The sequence below is a fragment of the Watersipora subatra genome, chromosome 1 (genome assembly GCF_963576615.1).
Source record: "Watersipora subatra chromosome 1, tzWatSuba1.1, whole genome shotgun sequence".
NCBI lineage: Eukaryota > Metazoa > Bryozoa > Gymnolaemata > Cheilostomatida > Watersiporidae > Watersipora > Watersipora subatra.
The window spans coordinates 42008758-42026651 of NC_088708.1; the positions used below are offsets into that span (position 1 = coordinate 42008758).

Here is a 17894-nt window from a genome sequence, read left to right on the forward strand (position 1 = left end):
TTTTAATAATTCTCGCATTGAGCGTGAGTTGTGGTTTCTGAGACTATGAACTTACTGTTTAAATTGTATCCGAGGGCCTTAGAACCATCAATGTTTGTATTTAGGATCCTAGTCTATACGTCTAAAAATTTTGAGAAGGAAAGAGAGCAAAGGTCGCCAGTAAATTACAAACATGTATGATACTATGTTTTTATCGTTTGGATAAACAACATATCACCATAATTTGTTGTATTTAATTTTTACGTACTTTGTTGCTGGTTTACCTACACAAGCTTGTGGTTTACCTTTACTGCAAGCCGTTATTAAAACCAATCTTTGCTCAATTTATACCTTAATTCATCTAACGCACTGGTATAATACCTCGTTTTAGTAGGTACTGATGAGTTTGCTCAGCAATTATTTTTAGCGATTTGACGTATTGTCTGATGTTCGTCAATATTCAATATGAACAACTGCATTGCCGCATGACTGTGTATTCTGCTTGAATTGAGCGTAAATATATTTTTGCTTCCGTTTTTATCATAGTTGCTTGTGATCTGCATTTAGCAGTATCATCGAACATGGAGCTTGTAGTTTTTTGTTTGTTTTCATCATAGAAAGTCTCGTTGTATAATAGTGAGACTACTGTCTTACTTTCTTTTATCATTTCTTATACAAAACTAACATCACATACATATAATTTTGATTACATCTGGTCTTTATATTGTTTTTGCAATTTTTTCGTTTCCCATCACTCTTTTTAATTTGTCAGTTTGATTACATAAAAATATTGAGGAAGAGTACTCCAAATTTATGTAACCACCACAGTAATCTCGACAATAATTATGGTAGCATTAAAGTGAATTCGAAGACCGAGTTTATGAATTATTTTTTAAATCACTGTGTTCAGTAATTGCCCGTCTAAGTGCCTTCATTTTCAACTAATTTTCTGCTTTCAAACATTCTTCTGCACTTGTTCACTTACAGGCATTTCTTGCTAGCCTACTGAAAGGCATAAAAATATTTTCAAAACTATTAAAAAGGGCTGTGATGGCAGGCGTCTCCTTCAGTTGCTGCAAAAAATTTACTAAGTCTCTGTTTCCATGTACACATTTAGGGTTTTTATACAATAATAAAAAATTAATCATAACTATTGAATGTTCCAAATCTCTAATTCACTTCTTAATGTAGATATTTTAAGATTTGAGGCGACTATCAGCTAACAAATATCTACAGTCACTGACTTATTGGATGTTTGAATGCTGATATCGAATTATGCGGAGTAAATATGATGTATTTAGATGCAAACCACCTGATCAGGTTGTCAAAAAGAATATTGCAAACAAATATTGAGTATGTGCAGGTGAGCATGAAGCGTTTCACAAACTTACATGTTATTTTACAAGAACAACAACTTCAATTACAGCATAAAATACACAATTAATATTATTTACGCTTTGTGTTGAATAAAAATTCTCATCGACGACTACGCTAGCTATTATTAAAACAAAAAGTTTCAAAAAAGCATGTGTTACTGTTACTAACCTGAGTGGTTTTGTTAGTTCAAGTAGCACAACACCAAATACACCTCAAAGCTAGCTACCATGACTTCAGGTGAATTGTCTCCTGGGTCTCAGTCAATAGTCTAATTGCTTCCCATGTCGTAACTTTCTGTTGCGTTAAACTTTTATCATAAAGTATCTCAAAGATGCTCACTGATTTGCTGATGAGCTATCAAAATGTGTTCGCATTAATTAATAGGAAATATTTTAAAGACTACGTGGTCCCATTATTCGACAAATCACGTGGAAATTATTAACATGCTTCATTTTAACTTATTCAGGTAGCTTATCTTAGCTTAACTTGAGCGTGTCATTTCATAAGAATTTGGTTTTTTATAACAAAATATTAACAAAAGCACTGTAACTAAACGAAAGTAGTATGTTTAGTTCGTTAAAATTATATTTAATCAAGAGAACAGATAGTCAAATATCGGGTTAATGCAGTTCAATGTCAGCCATTTTTTTCAGTGTAACATTTGCAGATTCAATTAGGGGATGCAATTGGTTTTGTAGTCGAGTAGGAGTTCCATTTTTTATTTTATGTATGTACTTCAAAAGTTGTATAACTTTTTAATGTGTCAATGATCAATAAATAAATTTTAATGACTGCAAAAGTTTCAAATAATATATTATTGTGTTAGTATATTTGAAATGCAAGTTTTTTGTATGATCATAAATAATAAATCAGGAGGAGCTTGTTGACAAATGTAGAACTATTCTCTGCTCAATTAATTATAATCTGTTTAGAAGTTTACAAAAATTGGGTGTGCGTAAGTCTGCAACAATACACATAATAGCAAACTTAAATGTTGTGTTTTTGCTTTTGAATGTTTTACAAATAGTAGAACACTAATTGGTGAAGTCAGAATGTAATGAGATTCTTTGATGTCACTGTTTGAGATAGCTACATCTGCTCATGCTCTGTCGAGTTGTATTTGGCTTCTTTGACAAGCCTTAATTGCTGCATGGTGTGTTTATACTTGCATTTTAAACATTAATGAATTAAAATTTGTGAAACCCTGGAATTCATAAATTGCATACCCTGTGCATACTAAATGAATTTTTTTGCTTGATTGTATCGGAACAAAGGTGAGAAACAGTCGAATTATTTTTGGAGGTAGGCTGTCTGAAATTTGATACGTTGTGAAGATGCTTTGTCTAAACAGTTTGTAAAGCAGTAGTAAAGCCCTACGCGATATGCATCCTTTGTTTGACAATAAAAGTGAATAACAGATTCCTTGTCATCATTGATCATTACTATTTTTGAAAACGATTAATGGGTCTATTGGATTAGTTATCAGGTACTAAACTCGTATTTGCATTTGCTCTAACACGAAAAATATTGTGGATTGGGCCATGCAATAAAATAAACCATTTTTTGGTTAGCCATATGTAGAAGCACTTTACACACTGCTTTCTGATCGCTTTATTTCAATTGTCTATGCATTGCAGCAGCTTCAACTACAGGCTTTTTGGCTTTCCACCCGCAATATGAAAATGGACAAAGGGTTTGACATAAATGGTGAGTATGGCAACATTACCTAACTGTTGTTTATGTTATAAGCATGTTCGCGCATAATTGCATTTTAAAGCATCATTATGAGTAATAGTAGCCACACTATTATGTGTACTTATCATTTTGTATTCTGACTTTAGATCTCACTGATGATGAAAGAATGTTGTTGGATAAAATTCGTCGCAGGAAGGAAAAGTTGATAGAGGAAATCCAGGTATAAGTTTCTCAATGAATTCTCTAAATGTATAACCTGTTTATTTAAGGTACATGTATATAAGAACTTACCACATTTATTCTTTGTTTTAAAGTTATTACAATCAGAAATATCTGGAATATCAGAAGAGATGGATGGAATGGATGTGGCCGAGGACAGGTTAGTTGCGAGTAAAACTGTACAATATAATATTTACTGTAGATTGCTGTAGGCAGTAGACTAGTTTTCACAATATAAGGTGGCAAGTGTTGTTTTAGTGCACATCGTCCTTTACTACTTAAGCTTCTTAATGTTTGTAGAAAACGGTTTCTCATCGTATGCCAGATATCATGAATGGGTTTTTATTTGATCTCCATAAAACTTCAAACTTGAGAAATTGGTAATCGTCGGCAATCGATGATCAAAGCCTACTAAACGTTGTGAGACATCTGTCGAGTTACGATCGGAAATGATCAAATGACTTTTTTGTTTTTATAGTTCATTTTGTTGTCCATTGGTATTTGACGTGAGTGCAATGAAGTGGATCGTATTACTACAAGAGAATGTGTTCGTTGAAGCACTTGAGTTGGTACTGAATATTTTTGTTCATTTTAACGCTTGCAGGGTTCTAATTTGCAAGAGATCAGTTGAAAAGGTCGGGGATTGCCTTAATTTGGCACATTATTCCTTTATATTTCACTTGTATCTAGCGGTTGGCAGGTTTAAGCGGAATTTTTCTAGTGATATTTTTTCAAGTTCTGATTACCAACCAGCAAGTTTTTGACCTTGCAGAAAGGAGAGCTCAAGAGAAAAGAAATTGGTCGATGGAAAGAAAAAGTTTAATGTGAATCCTGATGAGGTAAACTAATTTCTAGTCAAAGAAATATATTGAGTTGTGAAGCATGAACTCTTAATTAGAGTTCATTAGTTTCTCATAAGTTGTTTATTTATTCTTGACTGAGCACTTAACGTTGTTATCATCTATCGCTATGTCTATAGATCCCTAGTTTAGGCTTCCGTTTAGTTATATAGGCAGTACTAAGTACTATTAGTGGCTAGTAATTAGGTTTTTTTCTGTTCTTATTTCTTTGAAGCCTATGATTTTCAACATCTATTCATTAGCAGAGAGATCAGAATCAGTAAAACATTTCACCAAAGCGTATGGTTAAAGCTTATGGTTAAAGCGTATGGTTAAAGCGTATGGTTAAAGCGTATGGTTAAAGCGTATGGTTAAAGCGTATGGTTAAAGCGTATGGTTAAAGCGTATGGTTAAAGCGTATGGTTAAAGCGTATGGTTAAAGCGTATGGTTAAAGCGTATGGTTAAAGCGTATGGTTAAAGCGTATGGTTAAAGCGTATGGTTAAAGCGTATGGTTAAAGCTTATGGTTAAAGCGTATGGTTAAAGCGTATGGTTAAAGCGTATGGTTAAAGCGTATGGTTGAGTCGCATACTGATTTATCGTTTTCTGTAGCAACACTGCTCTGTCTAACAGCGGCTAATTTGTTGGGTTGCCTTGATTCTATGGATAGACAGTCTTATTATATTTCAGTAAGCTATAATCATGATTTTCATGTACAGGGTATTACCTACCTCATTGACCAAGGACTTCTTGAGCGAAACTGTGAAGAGGTCGCCAAGTTCCTTTACAGCGATGGCCTGAACAAGACCGCTATCGGCGATTATTTAGGAGAAAGGTAACATTATACATAATGCTAACTTTTTATCTGTGCAGATGGCATTCGGTTGTCCAACCTGTTTTAAATTTTGCTGTATCACCACAGCACAATTTAAAAAGCGCAGCTCTTTTATTAATTATATATACCTCTTGCAAATTTATTGAGGTTTATGAAAGCGACTCAAGTCGTTACTGATCAATGGTTCCTGCTACTGCGTAAACCCCTAATGATGATAGTCTAGTTTCAGCAGTTTTACTATATTGTGTTAACAACATTCACCAATTTTGGTCTTGCAGGCTGGTTTCATTGTATTGATGCTGACACCGAAGTCAAAGGTAGCATTGCGACCAGTCGCGCTAAGCGACCAATGTTATCAATGTTTTGTCATGATCTATTGTATGAAATAATTGATTGTATATCAAGGAGTAAAATTGAGCGTGTATGGGTAGGTCTTAATTATCTTTATATATTTTTATTGTAATTATTATTTTGAAAATTTTTAATATGTAAAAATGTGTTTGTCATTAACTGAACTAGCCTATAAGACAAAAACAGTAAAAAGGCATTTCAGGCTAGTGGCAGCATGCTGAACCTTGCGCTGCTGTCATCGAAAACGTATACTAAACACATGAGCTTGAAACGTCAGCTTGTGTAGCTAGGGTTATATGTAATAGCGCCTCTTTCATTCTCACACCAAAGTCTTTCTATAAACATTTTGCAGAGAGCCATTCAACCTAGACGTGCTGAATGCGTTTGTGGGTATGCAGGAGCTACGAGGAATGCTCATTGTATCAGCCCTCCGACAATTTCTCTGGAGCTTCCGGTTGCCTGGTGAGGGACAGAAGATCGACAGGATGATGGAGAAGTTTGCGGAGAGATATTGCGAGCTCAATCCTGGCATTTTTACTACTACTGGTCAGTTACACCTTTAGGTCAAAGATGGTGAGCTATAAAAACAATGAGATCAGACTAAAATCAAGAGAGTCGGCATAATTCTAGAAACAGCTGTCATAATCCCGTCTGCGCTTGACTTGCTCTGTTGTGTGATGGCTTATTGTCTAGCAGTCACTTCTATATGAAGTAATTTGCAGTGTGATTTATTGCAGTCTGTAAAACAAGATGAATATTTTCAGAGCTTTCGATGAAATCATAAAAATTTTTTCGCTGACTCCGAGGGTCGAATATGCATTATATTTGCTGTACCATTACATTAAACGAGTCAAGTGTGAGCAATTTTTATAATGTGACACAAATATTGCACATACTGAATTTCTTTGTGTATGCATTTTTGGCTGTCTTGGTTTTATAAAAATTGTAATGGTCTTCTTTGACTAAAAAACATTTTTAAAAAATCCGTCATATAGATCATCCTTTACGCTAATACTTTGTGCTAATGCTAGTCTATTGTAACATGGTCACGAACGTTTAATTTTCAGTACGACTGCAAAGGAATGTGAAGTGCGTTAAAGGTTGACTTGCAATAAAATTCACATTACAGTTATTTGGTATGAAAAGATTCACCATGTCTTACTCTGTTGTGTTGTAGGTGCCAAATATGTGGATATGTGATTAAAAGCTCTTAAAAGCTCAGAAACAAAAAGCCGCCGTAGATTGGAATCTCTTTATTTCGATGACGTAGTCATGAAATTTGGTTATTGTCTTGTCACGTGATGTTCTCACGGGAATTGAAAGGCCAATAAAAAGCTCAATATAAAACTTATCGTAGCACTAGTTTATGACAAACACTTCGGGTTTTACCAAAGACCCCGTATCAAATATAGATGCTCGCTACTTTACAGTTTTGTTTCGGTTTGGTCTAATCGGCAAGTCGTTAACTGATCATGTGACCCAATACTTCGCAAATAATTTCTGCAGCACTTTTCGATTATCACAAGTGGCCAACAGGCTCGTCATGATTATCAGACAATGCTATGTAGTCCTTCAAGCTAAGATTAAAAAATTAAACATATTTTTATGGTAGGTTTTGATGGTAGGTTTTGAGATATAAGTGCTCAAAGTTTCAGCATTACGATGCCGATGAAATAGACGCGTAAGAACAGTAGACATGGTTTTTATTGCAAGCATGAAGTATATTTGTGAAAATATTTCGACGAATAAGGATGCATGAAAGTGTAAACAGAAACCATCTCGCACAACTGAGTTACATTTTAGCCGTTTTGGAAAACGAATCCAAACTACGGCGGTCTCGTGTGGCTGCGATTTTCTGTTCGTTTTTGAGCTTTTAAGAGCTTGTAATCACCTTTCCACATATTTTGCACCTACAACACAACATACCCTACAGAATGAAAATATTCGTTGGTCATAAAAATTCGCGATTTCCCGAACAGTCAATCCGCGAATTATTAAATTCAGTGAATAATTAGTTCTATTTTTAATTACAAGAGAGAATAACTACTGCATCAAATTGAAAACTAGTCGCTAGCCTAGTTTTTAATGTAAATACTAAACGTAATTGAGTTCCAAAACATTTTTAAAATCATTGCCTGAGCTTTGAGCTATCACCATTGGCAATGCATCACATTTATTTACAAAATTATTCGAGGTTGTCACAAGATATGCAGAATGGCGTCATCGCGAAAATAGCCGCGAGGCAGAAGTACTAAACGTAGCCGAGTTCCAAAACTTCTTTAAAATCATCGCCAGGCTTCGAGCTTTATTGCCATTGCGTCAAACTTTACAAAATTATTCAAAGTTTTTACAAGTTATTTGGCATGGCTTCAGCATAGCAAAAAAGCTCGCCTAGTCTGTCTACATTAGAATCAACTTCATCAATCTCCAATACCGAAGTCGAGGACGATCATGATTCTGATCTGGACATTATGGTATGTATTTGATTTGTAGTGCAGATACGTTTTTCCATAATCAACTGCATTAGTTAATTCTTTTGTTTAAAAACTGATCGCTTTCATCAAATACTTCAGCTAATGTTTTTGTACTTCTTCAACACTCGTTAATATTTTTTCTTTTTTGTGTTTACTGCAGATTGAGAATGAAACAACCTACTCCGATTACGAAAACTAGAGACAAGTAGTAATATTCATCAAGACAGGAATATTGGCAGAGAGGCAACCAGTCAACCTAGACCCCTTCATCGACAACAACTCCTTGATATCGCTGTAGCAAACATGATAAAATTATATATTTTATTTCATGTATAGATATATTATAATTTATTACAAACTTTAGTGTACAAATAAAATATTTCGAATACAAATAAAATTTTACAAACGATGAATGGAGTAAATATAAACAGTTTAGTCCATATGGCGGTTGTCTAGCAATAAAATTAAACTGGTACTCTTGATATGTGAACACTAGCGTGTAATGGTGCTTTCCGACTAGTTATTTTACTAATAGCAGATCTGTCACTGTCTTGAGTAGGTGTTGAAGGCGATTCTCTCGCTACTACATGGCTGGTAAGGAAGTTATCACCAGAACTCTCCTCGTGACTTACTATTGCAAAGTTCTGCCGGTTGGCCAAAGATTTGTGCACGTAAAGGCGTTTTTGTTCCTTTTTAAACAACAGATATATTCTTCTCGTAAGTAGCTGCGGTCACTTCAACCTCAATTTCCAGACCTCCCTGAATGATTGGTGATCTTCTAAGAATGACATCTACCAACCGTGCAATCATTGTTCTTCGGTGTATGATGAAAAATCTCTCTCTCTCACACTAAAACAAATAATGAAGCAGTAGGGATGGAAAAAAATACTGTAGTATTGCGTTTAACCGAAAAACCAAAGTAAAATTCAACTAATTTAGTGAATGTAAAAACTCATTACTTACCACAAGTTGTTGGCTTATCAAAGGCCTCTAAAGCGATGAATATTCGTGAAAACCTCTGGACGCAGCAAAAATTGTTTAACGTAGAATAGCAAGGTAGCTTCGCGGTTGTAAGCTAAATATAAACCGGAACACACGGTATGCGCATGCGTAGTAATAACTATTACTAGCCGCAATAGAGTTAACTTGTCCTAGAGAGCGGCAGTTTTCAGCCGCGAACAAATTCATCCGCGAATATGCATGAAAAGACAATTTTCGCGAAATATAACTCCGTGAATAAATTCATCCTGTACGGTAGTAAGACATGGTGAATCTTTTCATATCAAATAACTGTAATGTGAATTTTGTTGAAAAGTCAACCTTTAACAATAATTTGAAAAGACGTTTAAAAATTGATTGAAAATTCTTGAAGCCAAACAGCGCTTAGATAATGTTAGTGTTTGTTGGCAGATGGACAGCACATGTTAAAGTGTTGTCCATCTCACAACCATAGCAGACCACTTCTGCAATCTGTAGGTGCAGTGAATAGAAAGGTAGTAAATACATAAATGTTTACTAATGTAGATACATGCTACATTCTTTCCTACGCGATTATCATGCTCAACACCACCCTGCATAATGCAAATGTAAAGATGAAGACTGGAATTGATCAATTCGTCAGCATGAACAGGGGAATCAATAATGGAGGGGACCTGCCCAGAGATTTACTGGAGGTTTGTTAAGACCTTTAGGACCAGCTGTTTAATTGTATTGATAACATTAATCCTGGCTCAGGGTTTTTGAAAGTTTCTCCGTAGCAATTGAACAACTCATCTTTCTACCAAGTTTTAAAATTTGCATTTTATCGGAAAGCTCAAGGCTGTCCCTAAACAAACATGGTACCATTTACACTTCAGGAGTGATCAGCTCATCGCAATGATCTACCTAAATTGGAACATTTTTTATTAGGTTTTTAGGAGAGATAAAATTAGTTCAAGATCTTTCAAACGCAATCATTCTTTGCACTTTGAAACGTCACTGAGCCTTGAGAAACACCATAGTTTGACACTCTAGAATATTTTCAGATTTTGTAGTTGCAAGTGTTGCTGCCTTAGTCTATTTTTACCAGAGATGTTTGTAAGGCTTTAAAAAATGGCTCGATACCATTCTATTCTCATGAATAAATTAGCAATTCAATTCCCGATTCTTTTGCATCACATGTCGTGCAAAAATCGCTTCAATTTACAATTCATTGCAAAACATCACAATTCAATTCTTCAGCTATCCTAACTTTAATGATTTATTTCTCTCAAATACACAAAATCAATTTTCTATAAATTCTTAACAAAACTTAGCTCATGGCAATATATCAAAATAACAATAACCCGAAATCGCTAATTTAGCTACATGCTTATTTCACTACGGATTTCATAACTTTTTTGGATGAAATAAAGTCCATGCCTACCATTTTTTACTGGCATACACTCGGTATTTTTGTTGTAAAAGCAGGGTTTCCGTCATATAATTTCAACTGAAAGCTTTTTAGAATCAGATTTTTTTGAAATTTTTGCACAAGAATCAATGATATCGAAAAACAAAATGAATGTTTAATATTTTTGTAGTTTAGTGAAACCGGCTGCAAAAGAGAAACGCTATCGTTTCTGCAGTTCGACTCAAGCGCAGACACACATCATCTAATATAGAAATCGTATAGTCAAGTGTATTAATGTAGAAATATAGAACAGTAGAAATGTAGTAGTCAAAATATCTTTTGGTCCAGTGTTGAAGAATTTCACTAGCAGAAATACCATTAGGTCGCTGTTTACAATATTCTTTTTCATTCAGCCTAAATTGGAAATGAAAAATTGAAACCATAAAATTATGCTACGCTTTGTGAGTAAAGAAAAAACTATGTAATTGGTTCGTTTTTGGCAAGTTGATAACCTAACTTGGTAAGTTTATTGAAGCAAAGTTTTTGGTGGATCTGTTACCACTGCGATCCTTGATCATTGTTTTTGTATAGATACAAAGGTGAATCATTGTAAAGGCTTGTAAAGGCTTGTAGGCAGAATGAACAATATTTGCGAGCAGTTATAAAGCTTATAAATAACATTTTTGTCAGTACGCAGGCAAACCATAGAGCTAGGCTATATCAGTGCATAGTAGATATTATTATTGACCAATAAAACATACGTAGTGATATCGAGGTCTTGTAAAAATGTGTGCGGCTGGAAACACGGGACTACACTAGTATCTTTGCTTTGGGGGCACATCAAGTAACAGATTCGGTTACATAGGATATCAGTGTTCATGACGGATTTTTTATCAACGCCATAAGAATCAGGAGATGAATTGGGCATTTTGACTCGAGTCGTTTTGCTTATTGAAAATAGAGAATCAAGTCAATTCCTCTAGGGTGACAGTAAAGATTCAATTCTTATTGGTAAGATGCTCCGAGTCAATACAATTCTACAGTAAGTAAAAGATACCAGAGAATCGAGCCAATTAAATACATTTGTGAGATTAACCTTGAGGCTTACTCGAGCAAGCATGTCAACTCGAGTGCCCTTCTCTGATTTTTACGGAATATTTTTCTTGGTCAAGGTGTTTTTCTAATGCTGTCAACTTGCAGGTGTCATAGTACTGAACCAATTCTGTTTTGCCTCGTATTGCTAACAATCGATGTGAAAGACTTTGTGTCCATTAGGATTGCAGTTGGTCATTGCAAATCATTTTATGTATAATAGTATATAACAGAGCTCTGAAAAGCTTATGCCGGTGACATATTGTTTTATTATCTTTGTGTACATTTCAGTATTGAACAATGTATGCATTGTTTTATTTTCAGCAGTTTTACTAATGAAAAACTGTCTAATTATTCAATACTCGCTGGTTGTCCGGGTATTAAAAATCAGCTTATAAATAATGAGAGGTAATGAGAGTTGCCTGCCACTCGCTATCAGCCTGGCACATCTCCAATGAATAATTTGAGTAAGCTTATTAATAAGAGCTACCGCTTATCATGACGTTACACCATCACTTTGCGTTGTGACAGAAAGTGCTAGCGTATTTGCTCCTATATAGCGACATATATTGCCTAGTGAATCTATCAAACTCATGTGGCTTAATTAGTAAAGTGTCGGACTGGTGAATAGGAGGGTCCGAGATCAAATCTTCTGCGATGTGGTTTCTTTATTCTAAGGTTTTAATAGCTGTAGCTGGACAACTTTTTTGCTGGACAATAGGTTTTGCTATACATGTGTAAAAACTAAAAAGGCTCAACGCACAACAAAGCATGTAATCATGAGGAAAGTAATGTCTCTCTAACTTCCTTTGTCAGGAGATTTTTGATTCAATCAAGAAGGAGCCATTCAAGATTCCAGAAGACGATGGCAATGACCTCAACAATACATTCTTCAACCCGGACAAGGAAGGCTGGCTTTGGAAGCAAGGTGGGACTTATCTCACAGTCATTTCATGCATTGTAAATTCTTCATGGGCAATGGTGAATGTGTGAGCTTGGATTTTGGTACATTTCTTGTAGTTCAAATTTGATGAAACATTAAATTATTTATAGAAACTGAACTACAAGCATTTGTCATGTATAATAATGGAGAACATTTTACTATTACTCGGTTCCAGGCCATTCGCGAGCGGCCTAGAGATGACTGCATACCCGTAACTATAGAGAATTACAATCTTTGTTATTAGAGTATGTTAATTTATTTGTTTATCACCGCTTGCTAATAATCGAGCAACAGGCAAAAAGGGCAAGCAGGAAATAGTTATGGAAACCATTTACTTTGATTTTAAGTTAGAGATTAGCTGTAATTATGCGAGTGTATCATAACAGTTTAGGCTCAATGTTAATTCTCCAACGCAATGTCAGCAATTTAATTTTACAACAGTTTCCTCAAGTTACGTTACCTATCAATTTACCGACTATGCAGTCACTAAAATAAATAAGTCCTTCGTCGTCAGGCAAGTGCTCATGCCACCAGGTTTTTGACAGGGAGTCTGAGTTTTTAAATTAGATGGTATGATTTGCAGGTGGCAGGTACCGCAATTGGAAGCGCAGATGGTTCATACTGGCTGACAAGTGCCTCTATTACTTTGAGTACACGACGGTTTGTATTCATTGCATTCAATTCTGTATTTCATGGAATGTCAGGAAAGGTTGTTTTCATTAAATTGATCGTTAAAAATCATGATGGTTTGTTTTTTTTAATGGAATTCTCTTTTACGAGTTAAATTTTGTCCTTTAATACATCTTTAAGATAACAGCATGATCTTCAGTATCAACAGAACTTACACTGTGTCACCGCTGACTACATTCATCTTGTTACGCGTTATATTCATCTATATATATGTATTTCTCAAAGTCCGTATGTCGTCTTATGGCTATAGATCTTAAAATCTTGAAAATTCCGTGTTCTGATAGTTTTGAACTCGCGTACTAATACCACGAATACATCGACAAGTTTCTTACCCGGACGGTCTACCACTGAGCTAGAACGCCATAGTGATCAAATATCTTTTCATATAACGTATACACCATGCGCGTGCTAATTATTTTAGTCTTGCGTCCACGAGTTACGATGCTCCTGTTCAGAAATATTTTGGACCTAAGTATATGCAACGCTATGCTTATTCGCCTTTTTTTATTAAAGCTAATAATTTATCTCGAACTTGAAATTTGGTGATTTTTGTACTGATTATATATGTAACCAAAATACATACGCTGAATCAACATTTCGTAGTTTACATACTTGCTATTTATTTTACATCTACATTCAGTTCGTTACTAATTTATTCCAGCTGCTCAGAAGACTTTTTCCCAGCTACATTATGTTTTTTTGGATTCTGATTTGGTACCTTGTGTTCCACAATCGTTAAATACGAACGAACTCCTTGTTCGATTAAAAAATCTTTTACCTTTCTTTTAGTTAAAATTAAAACATCTTGGTTTGTATGAATATTCTTTATTTTGTTATTTATCATTTATTTTAATAGCGATATAGTATATTAACAAGCGCTATTTCTTTTCCTCAACAGCCGAATGTTTCATTCGTTAAACGCGTGTTTCAAAAAATTTAATATATATATAATAATGGTAATCAATATTTAGACAACAGAACATATTACATAAGGTATGTTGCAAACTTGCAATATGTTATCTAAGATATTTTCTTATTGTACAGGACAAGGAGCCTAGGGGCATCATTCCTTTAGAGAGCCTGAGTGTGAGGGAGTGTGCGGAGGTACAGTCCCGACCTCACTGCTTCGAGCTCTTTGGTTTAAATGCTGAAGTTATCAAAGCCTGTAAGACAGATAAAAAGACTGGTAAAGTCATCGAAGGCCGACACAATGTCTACAAGATGTCAGCCGCCACTGGAAAGGAAATGGATGATTGGATGCGAAGCATAAAGTGAGCACAACTACATGAAATTTTTTTGGAAGTGATTTGCTAGCGTTATATTCTACTTTGCTTTCTACAAGTAGACAATATTGTCTTTAAATATACTAGACATGTTTAGACCGACTAGATGTTATTAAGGTCTTAAACAACGATTGAAGAGCGATAGAATTATCTTGTATGTTGTCGCAAGTGCGGAAGGTCAAGCTGAAGTTGACTAGTTATATCTATATCATTCAAAATTTCTACACATCTGATTGCTAAGATTTCTTCCAACATGTAGCATCTTGTATTAGCTGTGGGTGATAACTAGAAAGTCCTGGGAAATAGCTGCCCAATTCTAATCATTAACAGAGTTTCCTAGAGCCAAGATTGGTCTTTAAAATCATAAAGGTACTCATTACATAATCCGCATGGCATGTAAAACATAAACATCGATTTTTATCAGCGCTAATAACTTGTGGTACCACCGGCTGTCAGCAATGGGTCACTTTAATTCATATTGGACTAGGCTGGCAAGAGTCAATGGTCAGAGCTGCAACATGGAACTGTGAAAATGTGCAACTTTTTGTGTCATACAAACGGGTTACCTATGAAAATGAAATATTTACATACATCTAGTGTATTCAAGCGTGCCCACTGTTATCCTTCAAACTGGACGCTGTTCAAATTATGCCTTAGATAGAATACCGGTGTGTAATATAGCCATGTTTGGTTGTATTATTTTATAGATGTACAGTTTACTGTGGTTATTAAATTTTTGAAGTTGTTAGTGCGATAATTTTTACTTGCTAGTTAGTTTTACCTCACTTGGTTTTTTCATGTGCATTGTTGTGCTCGTATGCTAAAAACTAGGGTCAAGCCTCAATATGCGAAGTCAATTCATTCTAATATTTGCTTCTGATGTCAAACTGCCATATGTTGGAGTAACTATTCTTATCAAACTGCATTGTATGTTTATTAATTCATTCTACACTTTCATAGATTTGCTAAAGAAACTCATAAAGAGCTGTAGGTTCAGTAGTGCGTAGGTGTCGTCCTAGAGGGCGATAGAAACATGCAAAATAATCCACTGGTCTTTTTTTGTTTTATCAAAATCATTGCTGAAAAATCAAATATCATTATATTGGTATAAATAGATGTAATTTTAAAATACTATCAGTCAAGCATTCAGAATCATCAAGGTGATACGGAGTTAACTTGAATAGACAAGATCAGGTGCTTGTAGAGTCGCCAGTAGTGTAGAGCCTACTAGGCTATATGGGTGTTTCTTACCGACAGTTTATATTTCTGCAGGAGGCTGACTGGCACCTAGAGAGCCTGACGGTAACTATTCAGGTTCCTAACATTACATGTTATGGGCATCATTAACCCGGCATTCTTTAATCATTGCTTGGCAGAGAAGCACATAGTTGGTTGGATAATTTGTAACCAACAGCTAGAAGGCTTGTATCAGTGCTTAGAGCTCAATTACTAAAAAGTGTCACAAACTTGGTTGTATATTCTGAATAAACTTATTAAAATCCAAGTATTTCACTTTTTATCATTGTGCTTTCTTTTTAATACATTAATAATTAAATGTAGTCTGTAATTTCCTTGTGTTATATACTGTATATATGTCTTTTGGTTTGGTGATGGTAGCAAATTAATTCTGTTGCACCCCCTTGTTTATTCTAGATGGCACCGTGTTGTTGTATGTAGCTCAGGGGTTACCGTATGCTTGCTGTTGCGTTTACTAACCAACAGTGGGAAATGGTTGTTTGCTTCCAGTGTAGGGGTAGCATTTTCTGACACTTACAATCCGTTTACCTCTGCTTTATAAATCAGCCTGTCTGTACTGGATGAATCGATTTTGGCATTTGTAGTATTGATCCTTTTATCTTACAGCATTTCATCTTTTCTATGTTTTCATATCTACTAGAGATATAGGAATAACAGAAGTTTCATATCTACTAGAAATATAGGAATAACAGAAGTTTCATATCTACTAGAGATATAGGAATAACAGAAGTTTCATATCTACTAGAGATATAGGAATAACAGAAGTTTCATATCTACTAGAGATATAGGAATAACAGAAGTTTCATATCTACTAGAGATATAGGAATAACAGAAGTTTCATATCTACTAGAGATATAGGAATAACAGAAGTTTCATATCTACTAGAGATATAGGAATAACAGAAGTTTCATATCTACTAGAGATATAGGAATAACAGAAGTTTCATATCTACTAGAGATATAGGAATAACAGAAGTTTCATATCTACTAGAGATATAGGAATAACAGAAGTTTCATATCTACTAGAGATATAGGAATAACAGAAGTTTCATATCTACTAGAGATATAGGAATAACAGAAGTTTCATATCTACTAGAGATATAGGAATAACAGAAGTGGCTCAACAAAAATACAAGCAAGAGTGATTAGAAAATTAAACATTCAAAGTTATTTTATTATTCCGGTCATCAATGAATCCATTAATTTTTTCCATTTTTTATAGTAAGTAGCGATTAAAGAGTATTCTTAAGTCATTTCATTTTCAGGGAACTACAAAGTTCCCAAACTACTGCATTTCTTATTTGCTTTATTATTAAAACAGATTAAATAATGTCACTGAGTGTGGAAGAAAATTTTGCTTTAATATAAGACGTTTAGAAACACAGCATGACAATCATTTATTGTAGTGCAAACAACATTTTGCCTACAACTTAGTCATGATGTAGTTATATTATAGTCAATGGCTAGCAACTTAATATTTGTTGTCGTATCACTCCTAGATTTGGTGTGTGTGATACCATTTGACCGCTTGTGAAATAAGCTTCACTGGTGTGGCCCTTCAAGCTTGCACTTTCTTGAGCAATGCATGCGTAGGTCTGTTATCTTTAGGCAGCTAGAACATGTTCATTCTGAGATTGTTGGTCTGTTCGTTGTTGCCTTACTTTCCTCTTTTTTGTTTGTAGCTCGTACATCAGCCATAACCCTGTGTACGATATGGTGCACGTTAAGAGACAGAAAATAAAGCACACAGGTTACTGAGCCCCCATCATACTCTCTTCTCGATGTTTTGGCACAGTTTCATTAGGTTCTATCATCTTGTGCTTAAGCTTATTATACTTGCTTTGATTTTATCAATAGCGTTTCCTGTCCTCAAATCGATGCATTGATTTTTATTATATCTAATATGCAACTGCTTTTTCTAGGTCATTGTAGGTGATTTTGTATCAGTTATAGTTCATTAGTAAGAACTCGTCTAAAGGCGAGCCGACGCAATATTAAATACTGACTATTTGATGACAAAGTAGATTTGCTTCTGCAGTATTGTTCTGGGTTGATTTTTTGGTGCTGAAATGTGTTCCTCTGGTATCATCGGATTTGAACAATCATTTGATTTACATATAGTTGATACCTTGATATAGTTGATTTCTCTAGTTACCATTGCGCAAGTGGGAATGACTAGAATTTCTTATCTTTAATGCTTTTAACATATATACTAATTTTAAATTTTGATTTCCTTGACCTTTGAAAGATATGCAAAGAGATTGAATTTTGCACCAAAATGGTTGTTTTGCTACATGTCATGGTATTGGCATGTTATCATTAGAGTTCGTTCATTCACATGATAGAACTAACGTTTATTCAGTAGCACTATGTGTTCTGTGATCTGCAGTTCTAGATGAAAATAAAACTAATAAAAGAACATATTCTTTGTCAAGTTATAATTTCTTACTGTAATCTTTCTAACAACATTCACATGAATAGCACATTAAC

At 34.7% G+C, this 17894-nt stretch overlaps 1 protein-coding gene across 1 annotated transcript; it reads left to right on the forward strand.

Moving 5' to 3' along the window:
• Positions 1-129: 129 nt before the first annotated feature.
• On the forward strand, positions 130-17830 carry LOC137385449 (cytohesin-1-like). The gene is made up of 12 exons (XM_068071911.1): positions 130-174; positions 2994-3063; positions 3198-3271; positions 3366-3430; positions 4043-4109; positions 4829-4944; positions 5648-5841; positions 9294-9442; positions 12049-12160; positions 12759-12835; positions 13910-14136; positions 17087-17830. The coding sequence occupies exons 2-12, from the start codon at positions 3033-3035 to the stop codon at positions 17160-17162; spliced, it is 1188 nt and encodes a 395-aa protein (XP_067928012.1). The 5' UTR covers positions 130-174; positions 2994-3032; the 3' UTR covers positions 17163-17830.
• Positions 17831-17894: the final 64 nt, after the last annotated feature.

Bases quoted from the DNA above. Each gene is read 5' to 3' on its own strand.
- LOC137385449 (XM_068071911.1), top strand. From the start codon at position 3,033: ATGAAAATGGACAAAGGGTTTGACATAAATG. The intron at 3,431-4,042 runs GTTAGTTGCGAG...TTGACCTTGCAG, and splicing joins ATGGATGTGGCCGAGGACAG to AAAGGAGAGCTCAAGAGAAA. The intron at 4,110-4,828 runs GTAAACTAATTT...TTTCATGTACAG, and splicing joins TTAATGTGAATCCTGATGAG to GGTATTACCTACCTCATTGA.